This window comes from Pelophylax lessonae (assembly GCF_965119305.1).
Source record: "Pelophylax lessonae genome assembly, chromosome: 6".
Lineage (NCBI taxonomy): Eukaryota > Metazoa > Chordata > Amphibia > Anura > Ranidae > Pelophylax > Pelophylax lessonae.
Genome location: NC_138773.1, coordinates 25932137 through 25943761, shown reverse-complemented (window position 1 = coordinate 25943761; position 11625 = coordinate 25932137). Strand labels below are relative to the sequence as shown.

The following is an 11625-nucleotide window of genomic DNA, read 5'->3' as shown; positions in this document are numbered from 1 at the left end:
TGAAGACATTTTGGACAATTTCATGCTCCTAACTTTGTGGGAACAGTTTGGGGATGAACCCTTCCTGTTCCAACATGACTGCGCACAAGTGCACAAAGTAAGGTCCATAAAGACATGGGAGAGCGAGTTTGGGTTGGAGGAACTTGACTGGCCTGCACAGAGTCCTGACCTCAACCTAATAGAACACCTTTGGGATGAATTAGAGTGGAGACTGCGAGTCAGGCCTTCTTGTCCAACATCAGTGCCTGACCTTACAAATGTGCTTCTAGAAGAATGGTCACACATTGCCATAGACACACTCCTAAACCTTGTGGACAGCCTTCCCCGGAAGAGTTGAAGCTCTTATAGCTGCAAAGGTTGGGCCAACTTAGTATTGAACCCTACGGACTAAGACTGGGATGTCATTAAAGTTTATGTGCGTGTAAAGGCAGGCGTCCCAATACTTTTGGTAGTATAGTGTATATGACATTACGGTGAGAGCTGTGGATTGGATTTGATCTGTCAGTGGAAGCAGTGCCACTTTTACACTGTAAAGGCGCATACTGACCTCCTTTAGGTAGTGGGGACCATCCAAGCAGGTGAGAAGACACTCTTAGCTGGGGTGAAGGGCACCGTGGTGAACAAAGGCCGGTACACACAGGATTGTTTTTTGTGTATGGGATTACACAATTCACGGAAGTTTATGCGCGTGTAAAGTCAGGTGTCCCAATACTTTTGACAATTTAGTGTAGACCCTGGTTTGAGGTCTAGGACCACATCAAAGGGCTCCGCGGGCCACAGGTTGAGCACCCCTGATTTACATCATCCTCTGCACCAGGCCCATTCATGACATCTTAGGGATGCTGTAAGTGTACCGAGGTCCATGCGCCGTACAGAACACAGAACATAAACAATCTCTAAGGGAAAGTGGAAGAAGTTTTGACAGAAGACTCTGTATGTTTCCTGCCAAACATCCATAACTCCTAGCAATTATTTTAAAACCCAAAACCAAAAATTAGCCTTCTCTATTAAGTACTGTCTGATATTTTTTCATTCATTCACCAAAATCCAGATTTTCAGGACAAGGATTTGGGGTGTACCCCCTTTAAGGTCCAAGCAGTACGAATGCGCAACATTTCAGCCAAGGAAAATTGACCAATTTCACAAACCTCTAATTGATACCTGTATGGCCAACATGAGTTGTAAACATTTTTAAATCCTGTAGTTTGTGTCTTTTAGAGTCTGTTTGGGTTTTAAGATTTTTCAATGTTTTAATGTTAATCTTTCACCAATAACTAATAATAATAATTTTCTTATATCCAGCCAGAAGACCAACTTGATCAAAAATTCCCGCGCTCTGGGTGAGATTCCTATTCCTATATGAGAGCATAAAAGAAAATGTGATTTGTTGAAACAATTGAAAACATTTTTTATGATATACAGGTGCTTACTGTGCCTTTAAAAGTATTCACACCCCTTGAAATTTTCCACATTTTGTCATGTTACCACCAAAAACAGAAATGTATTTTATTGGGATTTTATGTCATAGACCGACACAAAGTGGCACATAATTGTGAAGTGGAAGGAAAATGATAAATGGTTTTCAACTTTATAAATAAATATGTGAAAATTGTGGCGTGCATTTATATTCACCCCCCTGAGTCAATACTTTGTAGAATCACCTTTCACTCCAAATTCAGCTGCAAGTCTTTTTGGGGATGTCTCTACCAGCTTTGCACATCCAGATAGGGACATTTTTGCTCAACCTTCTTTGCAAAATATCTCAAGCTCTGTCAGATTGGATGGAGAGCGTCTGAACAGCAATTTTAACATCTTGCCACAGATCCTCGATTGGATTTTTGGTCTGTACTTTGACTGTGCCATTCTAACACATGAATATGCTTTAATCTAAACCATTCCATTGTAGGTCTGACTGTAAGTTTAAGGTCGTTGTCCTGCTGGAAGGTGAACCTCCGCCCCAGTCTCAAGTCTTATACAGTATCTAACAGGTTTTCTTCTAAGATTGCCCTGTATTTGGCTCCATACATCTTCCCATCAACTCTGACCAGCTTACCTGTCCCTGCCACAACATGATGCTGCCACCACCATGTTTCACGGTGGGGATGGTGTGTTCAGGGTGATGTGCAGTGTTAATTTTCCGCCACACATAGTACTTTGTTTTTATGCCAAAAAGTTACATTTTGGTCTCATCTGACCAGAGCACCTTCTTCCACATGTTTGCTGTGTCCCCCACATGGCTTCTCGCAAACCACAAACGGGACTTCTTATGGCTTTCTTTCAACAATGGCTTTCTTCTTGTCACTCTTTCATAAAGGGCAGATATGTGGAGCGCACGACTAATAGTTGTCCTGTGGCCAGATTCTCCAACCTGAGCTGTGGATCTCTGCAGCTCCTTCAGAGTTACCATGGGCCTCTTGGCTGCTTCTCTGATGAATGCTCCCCTTGCCCGGCCGGTCAGTTTAGGTGGACGGCCATGTCTTGGTAGGGTTGCAGTTGTGCCATACTCTTTCCATTTTCGGATGACGGATTGAACAGCGCTCCGTGAGATGTTCAAAGCTTGGGATATTTTTTTATAACCTAACCCTGTTTTAAACTCATCCACAATTTTTTCTCTGACCTGTCTGGTGAGTTCCTTGGCCTTCATGATGCTGTCTGTTCACTAAGGGTCTCTAACAAACCTCTGAGGGCTTCACAGAACAGTTGTATTTATACTGAGATTAAATAGGTGGACTCTATTTACTAATTAGTTGACTTCTGAAGGCAATTGGTTCCACTAGATTTTAGTTAGGGGTATCAGAGTAAAGGGGGCTGAATACAAATGCACACCACACTTTTCAGATATTTGTTTGTAAAACAAATGTTCAAAACCATTTATAATTTTCTTTCCACCACACAATTATGTGTCACTTTGTGTCGGTCTATCACATAAAATCCCAATAAAATAAATTTACGTTTCTGGCTGTAACATGACAAAATGTGGAACATTTCAAGGGGTATGAATACTTATAGCTGAATATTACAGCTAACAGGTTTTAGCTATATATTTTATTGGATTGTTTAATATGAGGTTTATGGCTAGAGTTCTGCTTTAATAATTTCACAGATGTGGAGGTTATTAAAGCAGACTTCACGATGTGTGCCTACAATCTATTTTATATCATAACCTTTATACTGACAGCCTTGGCAGAAACAGGAATTTCATTTTGCTGTGTGTTGTCTAAACTAAATGTTTTCCGACTCGGTGTTCCCCCGCTTCAGAGGGTTTGACAAACTGGACGATAACTGAAAATGGTGGAGATCAATGGGCGGTGGAAGATTTGCCTGGAGGTGAAGGAGAGCTGTTTCCAAATCCATCAGTCACAAAATACTTTGTTACATCTTTCCAGTAAGGCCAATTTTCCTTCATTAATGTCATTAACATTAAAATGCTGTAAACTGTTTTTTAGATTTTCATTTTACACTTCTAATGTGACATGGGATGGTGGAACTCCGGGGAAAAAAAGCTACGGAATACGTCTCTGCTACTAATGGCCTGTTTGAGATGACAACTGTCTCTCTACTACATTGAAATTCCAACCAGTGTCAGCCCTGCCCAATTATCCTTTGCTGGACTACATAAAGCCTCCCCCTCCTCGTCTCCATCACAGTCCGCTCAAGGGGAGCGGACTGTTTTACTTGCCAAATCACAAACAATAGCAGTATTCTCTTCCGAATGGCCCCAAAAGAAACATAAACCTACTCCCAGTCTCCTGCCATTTTGAAAGTCACACATGTAAGATGATGGAATTGGATTCTAGAGATGCTTGTATGTAGCACTGCCCACTTGAGGACTGCTGATTTCTTCACTTTCGGGTCCCCCTGGGTTACCATTAGCTACTGCAGCATGCACAATTCAACACTTTACTCCTTGGCTCAGTCAATGAAGAGTTTAGGGCAGTGTTGGCGAATCTTGGCACCCCAGATGTTTTGGAACTACATTTCCCATGATGCTAATGCACTCTGCAGTGTAGTTGAGCATCATGGGAAATGTAGTTCCAAAACATATGGGCTGCCAAGGTTCCCCATCACTGGTCTAGGGGATGTCGTTTTTTTTTTGGTGTTAGGGAAGAGTGGGACACTCCAGATCGGACTATTCACAATGGTTGAGGACTTCTTACTTGGGATGAAGCCAGGCTGCTAAATCACCCTGCCACTAGGTGAATTTTAGATTAAGTCTCTGTGCATCAGTGTTAATTTTGGCAGCAAATTTCAATTTAGTTTTAGTCTTAGGACTAAAATGGCATTTTAGTTTTAGTCCCATATTAGTCTTCTGCAAGTGTTTTAGTTTTAGTCGTATTTAGTCGACTAAAACTCCAATATATTTTAGTCGACTAAATGTCTTACATTTTAGTCGACTAAAGCTCATTTTAGTCATCTATAATCGAATGGGTGTAGTTCAATTGTAATTTGTAATGCATTATTTAAGCATTTGTCTACAATTTCCAAACTTATTATATAGTACTGCTGGTCCTGGAGTGAAAAATCTAATATTCAAAATCTAAATTTTCATTTAGTTTTAGTTGTCTTTTGACTAAAATGCCATTTTAGTTTTAGTCGTATTTTAGTCTTAAGACTAAAATGCCCTTTTAGTTTTAGTCGTATTTTAGTCTTAAGACTAAAATGCCATTTTAGTTTTAGTCGTATTTTAGTCATCTGAATTATGTTAGTCGACGAAAACGTTTTAGTCGACGAAATTAACACTGCTGTGCAGACAACTTGATAGGATAGATTATCTTCAGGATACCATCCTAGTATCCCCTTTCACTCCACAAACTGATACCTGTCTTCTGACTATCCTACACCGGGGTGGCCCCCCCCTCAGGTCGGGCCCCTGGACACGATCCGCTGTACTCACAATACTGTTTTTCGAGGGTCTCCAGTGTCTCTACCCCTCCAGTCAGTTATCCTGGATCTCTGGGCTCAGTTCCTTTCCTCTGGTCCCCAGGCCAACCGCCTGTGACCACATGCCACCACTACAGAGGTGGAGGCGGCAGCCGCCACCCTCCCTGCAGGACTCTGCTCACCAGCCAAAGACCCTGCGTTCCTGGCATTTATTCAGTATCCCATAATGCACTGAGATAACCAATCTCTGCCAATCACTGAGACTGTATCAAAGCCTGTGCACCCATTGGTCAGGTTTCCTCCCACTGTCCAACATGCCTCCCTATTGGACCAGTGTGAAACACTATCTAGACCCAATTATTCACACACTGAGCAGACCTCACTAACAGATCCTGCTCTCTGGTAGGCAGAAAGCAATGTAGATTTGCCTGCTGCTCCTCTGATAGGCAGACAGAGCCAAAAACTATACTCTCTCACTAGCACCTACCAAGGAGAGTGCTACATATATAATAAAGATACACTATATTACCAAAAGTATTGGGACGCCTGCCTTTACACGCACATGAACTTTAATGGCATCCCAGTCTTAGTCTGTAGGGTTCAATATTGAGTTGGCCCACCCTTTGCAGCTATAACAGCTTCAACTGTTCTGGGAAGGCTGTCCACAAGGTTCAGGAGATTGTCTATGGGAATGTTTGACCATTTTTCCAGAAGCGCATTTGTGAGGTCAGGCACTGATGTTGGACTAGAAGGCCTGGCTTGCAGTCTCTGCTCCAGTTCATCCCAAAGGTGTTCTATCGGGTTGAGGTCAGGGCTCTGTGTAGGCCAGTCAAGTTCCTCCACCTCAAACTCGCTCCTCCATGTCATTATGGACCTTGCTTTGTGCACTGGTGCGCAGTCATGTTGGAACAGGAAGGAGCCACCCCCAAACTGTTCCCACAAAGTTGGCAGCATGAAATTGTCCAAAATGTCTTGGTATGCTGACGCCTTAAGAGTTCCCTTCACTGGAACTAAGGGGCCAAGCCCAACCCATCACCATAGTCCACCAAATGATTTGGACCAGTGCACAAAGTCTCGACTGGAGGAACTTGACTGGCCTATATTACAAAAAAAAAAGGTTTTGTCTTTAGACCACATTCTGAAGCCTCAATCGGGGGGTGCCTCTGCCCATAGCATCCTGTATTTTGTATGTAAATTGCATGGCTCACCCACACAGCTACCTTATCCACTCAGATAATGCACACAAACATGTGAATGGAGAACAACCAGTCCCATCTGCTACCATTAAAAAGGACTTTGTGTTCCTAATGTAGCACATGTCCAGTATTTACTTCTCCAGACCCATAAATGAAGGTCCATAATTTCTAGAGGAGTAGTCTGCATGAGGACCTGAGGCTGGGAAATAATATGCAGAAATCTAAGCATGGCACCCACCATCCACTGATCGCAGTTGCAAAGAATAATGCACTTTTTTTTCTTTATATTAGGGTTCATTTTATTTTTTACAAATGGAGGGGGTATGCATTGATCTACCGGCCAGCACAAGTCCAAGTTATCTTTTTTTTTTAAAAGATTACAATTAGAACATTTCCTCTGATGGATTTGGGGGAGCGCAACCAGGTGTGAAAGGATACGTTTTTGGAAGGTTTTGCATATAGATCATGTTGTATATGATTTCCTTGAGGTCCTAAATAAAGAATATAAAAACAATATTTTGAACTTTGCAGGACCTGCACGAAGTCCCAGATTATTGACCTAAAAAAAGAGGGGTTCAGTGCTGAGATTTTGGACAAATCTCAACCGCCCATTATCGTCACAGACTGGTAAGTGTAATTTATAAGCTGGTCTCAATCTATGGAATATCTCACATGTGATTGGTGGAGGGGGAGTTGTAGGATGAATCTTGTGCCTGTGCAGAGGAAATGGGAATTGTGATTTAGCTGCTTTATAGATACTGTGGGGGAGATGGGGCATTCAGAATCTGGTGCATCTGTGCATGACAGCCAATCAGCTTCTAACTTCTGCTTGTTTGATTAAGCTACGGCAATAAAACCTGGAAGCTGATTGGTTCCTATGCACAGCTGCACCAGATTTTGCACACTCCAGCTTTAGTAAATCTCCCCCTGTATGTCCTGATTAAGGAGGAGCTAAGGTTCTCCCCTTTTCTCTTTTACATAAGAGGTAGGTGTTTTATAGTTCACAGAGATAGCTGGGTAAGAGTCAGTCATATTTTACAGACCAAAGGGAGCATAAAAGGGAAATTCTTAGTTGGAGTTTACATACACAGTTCTACTCCACCTAGTATGTATGATGCATGCATATTCTTAGCCCTCAAGTGCATACGTTTACATTTATCAACATTAATCCTCATTTGCCACATAGTTGCCCAATTATACAGTGCATTGAGGTCAGTTTGTAAGTTGGAGACATCCTGTAAAGAAGTTATTCCACTACAAAGCTTGGTGTCATCAGCAAAGACTGAAATGGCACTTTTAATCCCAGACCCGATATCCAGGGCCGGTGCTTCCACTAGGCAAACTAGGCAGCCGCCTAGGGCGCATTGCAACCTAGGGGCGCAGCCATGAGTTGGCACTCTCTGTCCATCATGAATGATCCTTGTGAGCTGAGGGGAGGGGGCGGCAGTGGGGGAGGAAGAATGGACAGAGGAAGATGCCAGGTGTCTGGGGCAGTGGCTGAACTACCAGGCCCTGGCTTTCCACCACTGTTGGGGGGGGGGGGGGCCAAGAGGCAGGAAGGGAGCCCAAAGGAGTGCTGCCTGCATGATGATCCTCTTTGGCTGGAGCTGAGTGCTGTAAACCTGGGCAGGAAGTGACTCTCTGCACTGAGCTGGTAGGCAGCCGTTTATTGTATTAGGCAGGGAGCGGAGGAGAGCTGAACCTGACCCCAAGCTTGGCACTGGAGGGTGGCACCTTTACTGGAGCAGAAACGACGAGGCACCAGAATGGTCTGAGGAGGTTGGGGATTAGGGACGTGCGGAGTTCTCGGACTGCTGCTTCTCCCTTCACCAGGAGCTGGTTGGAGCTGTGGTGAGCACTGTGGTCCAGAAGAGGAGCATCCTAGGAGAAGGAATCAGCAGGATCACGGTGAAGGAGGGCAGAGTGCAGGCCACTCTCTTCATACCGCCCAGTGAGTGTCCCCAGAACAGGGGGATCAGGGTCCCTGGGTGTGATATGGAGGTTCCCTGGTGTGAAAGGGAATCAGGGTCACCACGTGTGCCATGGGGGATAGGGGTCACTGGGTGTAACAGGGTTTTGGGGTCACCAGGTGTGCAATGAGGAATTGGGGTCCCTGGTTGTGCCATGGGGGACTGAGGTCCCCAGGTGTGACATGGAGGAACATCAGGGTCCCCAGGTGTGACATGGAAAACATCAGGGTCTCTGGGTATGACATGGAGGAACATCAGGTGCCCCTGGTGTGACATGGAGGATCATCGGGATCCCTTGGTGTGGCATAGAGGGACATTAGGGTCCCCAGGTGTGACATGGAGGAATATGGGGGTCACTGGGTATGACAGCATAACAGAGGAGCCATCAGATCAGGGTCACTGGGTATGACATAGAGGAGTTTTTAACCCCTTACCCTTTTTATTTTTTTTAGGGGCGGGGGCGCAAGTAGCTGGTCTTGCCTAGGGCATAAAATAGTCTAGCACCGGCCCTGCCAATATCATATATAAAGATATTAAAAAGTAAGGGTCCCAACACTGAACCTTGGGGTACACCACTGATAACCTTAGACCATTCAGAGTATGTATTTTTAGTTTCTATTTGTTGCCTTTTTGCCAGGTGAATGTAACATTCAATGCTAAGAGAACAAAAGCCAGAAGAACATTCAACCATAAGAGTTAAAGGGTTTTCACCAGAAAATAGAGAAAATATGCGTATGTCCCTTAATGCTGGGAGCATTATTAAATTCAAAAATCCCCCAAAAAAATACCTAGATCTAGGTTTGATCAAAAAAATAATAATAAAATACAAAAATCCCAAAAAAATACCTAGATCTAGGTTTGATAAAAAAAAAAAAAAAAAAAAAAATAATAATAAAATACAACAATCCCCCAAAAAATACCTAGATCTAGGTTTGATCTAGGTCAGTGCCAGGGTTATTATTTGGGTCAGGGTCAGTTTTTTTTTATACATTAGTATCAGTGTCCGTGTGTTTTAGGTAGGATAAAAAAAAAAAGCACACTATTATTTCTGGGCTGTACTACGGGTACAAACCACAACTAACATACACATATGTGGTATCGCTGCAATCGTCAGAAGCAGGAGACTTTAGTTTGGGTTGTTCTTTGGTAGTAGCAAGAAATATACAGCTATACATTTAAAAAAAATATTTATTTTACTATTTTGGGCCAGTTTACCTTTGCAAAAACCAAGAGCTATCCATTACCATTTACCACCAAATTAAACCCCAATTTGTCCTGAAAAAAATGTGGTATAATCCACCTGGATGCACAGAGTAGTTGGGATGTTATGTACAGTTTTACCAACACGTGTCAAAGTCACAAAATTGTTCTTATGCATTTAGGTTTGTTTTATCCTTAGGCGCAAAGGGGTAAAAAGTTTGATAAAAAATAGTACCTAAGCTGTAATCTACTTATATTACTCTAAGTTGAGGTAATGCCCTATGAAACTTTTTTCCCCTCAGGTATGCGGCTAGGAAGGACTGTAGCTGCCAGTATGATTTGTTGGTCCGACTGCTTTCTGAAGACAAGAAAACCTTACAGGAGTTTCACCCTCAGCTGGTGTCCCTACCGCAACGTAGTGATGGCCAATGGCATTATGTAATATTCCAATTGCATTTCCTTACAAATCCGCCATAATGTTGTTTTACCTAAACAGTTGCTGATGACATCTGACACATCGATATTTGTAAAATCTCATGTTTGAACAGAAATTCAGATATTTTGACACCACTCATTGCAACCCTTTCCTCCATTGCAGCATTCAGTCTCTTTGGTGTGAACACTTTTGGGAGGGCGGGATGCCTGTGTCCCCTACTCTGACCCCTGACACTCACTGACAGGGTTGATTTTTAACTTGGCAACTCTGACATAGAATATTCTAGATGAGCTGAAATCTTCCACACGCAAAGTCCTGACAACCTTATAACATTTCCTATAAATGTTAACCCTTTTCTACATCCATTTTTTGTGTAGCAACCCCTGACCACTTGCCGACTACCTAACGTACATTTACTGCGGCAAAGTGGCTCTATTGCACAAAATCAATGACCTTTATGGCATTTCGTGCAACAGCCACTAGATGGCACGTGCGCGGCACTTGAGGCTCTGTCGCGGGCTGATTGGACAGAGGGGGAGCCAATCAGTGGGTCCAGTGGACCCGATTTCTGCCAGCCACCCGTGATCATTCCCAAAACAAGCAGAATGAAGATCTGCCTATGTAAATAAGGCAGACCACCGTTCTGACAGGGGTGAAGATAGAGATCTTGTGTTCCTGCTAAGCAGAAACACAGATCTCTGTCTTTCTGTAGTCAGTGCACCTCCTCCACACAGTCAGCAAGCACTCCCTAGGAGCATCCCTAACCCTTTGATGGCCCCTGATGTTAACCCTGCCAGTGTCATTAGTACAGAAACAGCGCATATTTTTTAGCACTGATCACTGTAGTAATGTCACTGGTCCCCAAAAAAGTGTCAAAAGTATCAGTTAGGTGTCCGGTTTGTCTGCCGCAATCCCGATAAAAATCGCTGATTGCCGCCATTACTAGTAAAAAAAATAAACAAACAAATAAAAATGCCTACATAGTTTGTAGACGCGATAACTTTAGTGCAAACAAATCGATATACACTTATTGGGATTTTTTTTTTTACCAAAAACATGTAGCAGAATACATATTGGCCTAAACTAATGAACAAATTTGATTTTTGTACATTTTATTATTGGATATGTTTTATAGAAGTAAAAAATAGTTTTTTTTTTTCAAAATTGTCTTTTTGTTTATTGCACAAAAAAAAACCCTGCAGAGGTGGTCAAATACCACCAAAAGAAAGCTCTATTTATGGGAAAAAAGACATCAATTTTATTTGGGTACAGCGTCACACGACCGAGCAATTGTCCGTTAAACTTACCACAGTGACGTATCGCAAAAAATGGCCTGGTCATTAAGGGGGTAAAACTTTCTGGGGCTTAAGTAGTTGATTTAATTTTATGTTAAGATTTCTCTAATTTCTTTTCCCCTTTTAGATATCACACACATTCAGTAACTATGGACCAGGAGTGCGCTATATATCTTTCCAGCATGGCGGGAAGGACACAAAGGGCTGGAAGGGCTGGTACGGAGCGCGAGTCACCAACAGCAGCGTCACTATAGACATTTAGGGTCCAACTGCGTGAATGTGACATGTTTTCATTTTCCCTTCTAGTGTGGAAGGGCACTGCTAATCTGAAAATGTAATACGCAGTTATCTCTGAATTGTAATTCAAAGCAAATATATAACATTACTATGTCATTGTTCTGGAACCCCAAAGTGTCAATAAAGCATGACTCTCATCCTCAGACTTTAATTTATTCTACATATAAAGCTAATGGACAATATATTTGGCTTACTCAACAACCAGTTGAAGTGAATCTCTCAGTGAATCCTCTAGTACCTATAGTCACTAAGCTCAATCTGTGTTGAGGAGGATGTGAACATGCATCCATTATAAAAGGGCTGCCAATGCAGGACAACGACCCAAAAAAACACTCCAGTCCTAATACTTA

General features: G+C 42.7%; 1 protein-coding gene across 1 annotated transcript; it reads left to right on the top strand.

Moving 5' to 3' along the window:
* Positions 1–839: 839 nt before the first annotated feature.
* Positions 840–11348, top strand: LOC309558507 (F-box only protein 6-like; the record flags this gene model as incomplete). The annotated part of the gene is made up of 6 exons (XM_082261587.1): positions 840–844; positions 1303–1340; positions 3259–3385; positions 6609–6704; positions 9550–9685; positions 11106–11348. The coding sequence occupies 6 exons, from the start codon at positions 840–842 to the stop codon at positions 11238–11240; spliced, it is 537 nt and encodes a 178-aa protein (XP_082117713.1). The 3' UTR covers positions 11241–11348.
* Between the last annotated feature and the right edge of the window lie 277 nt (positions 11349–11625).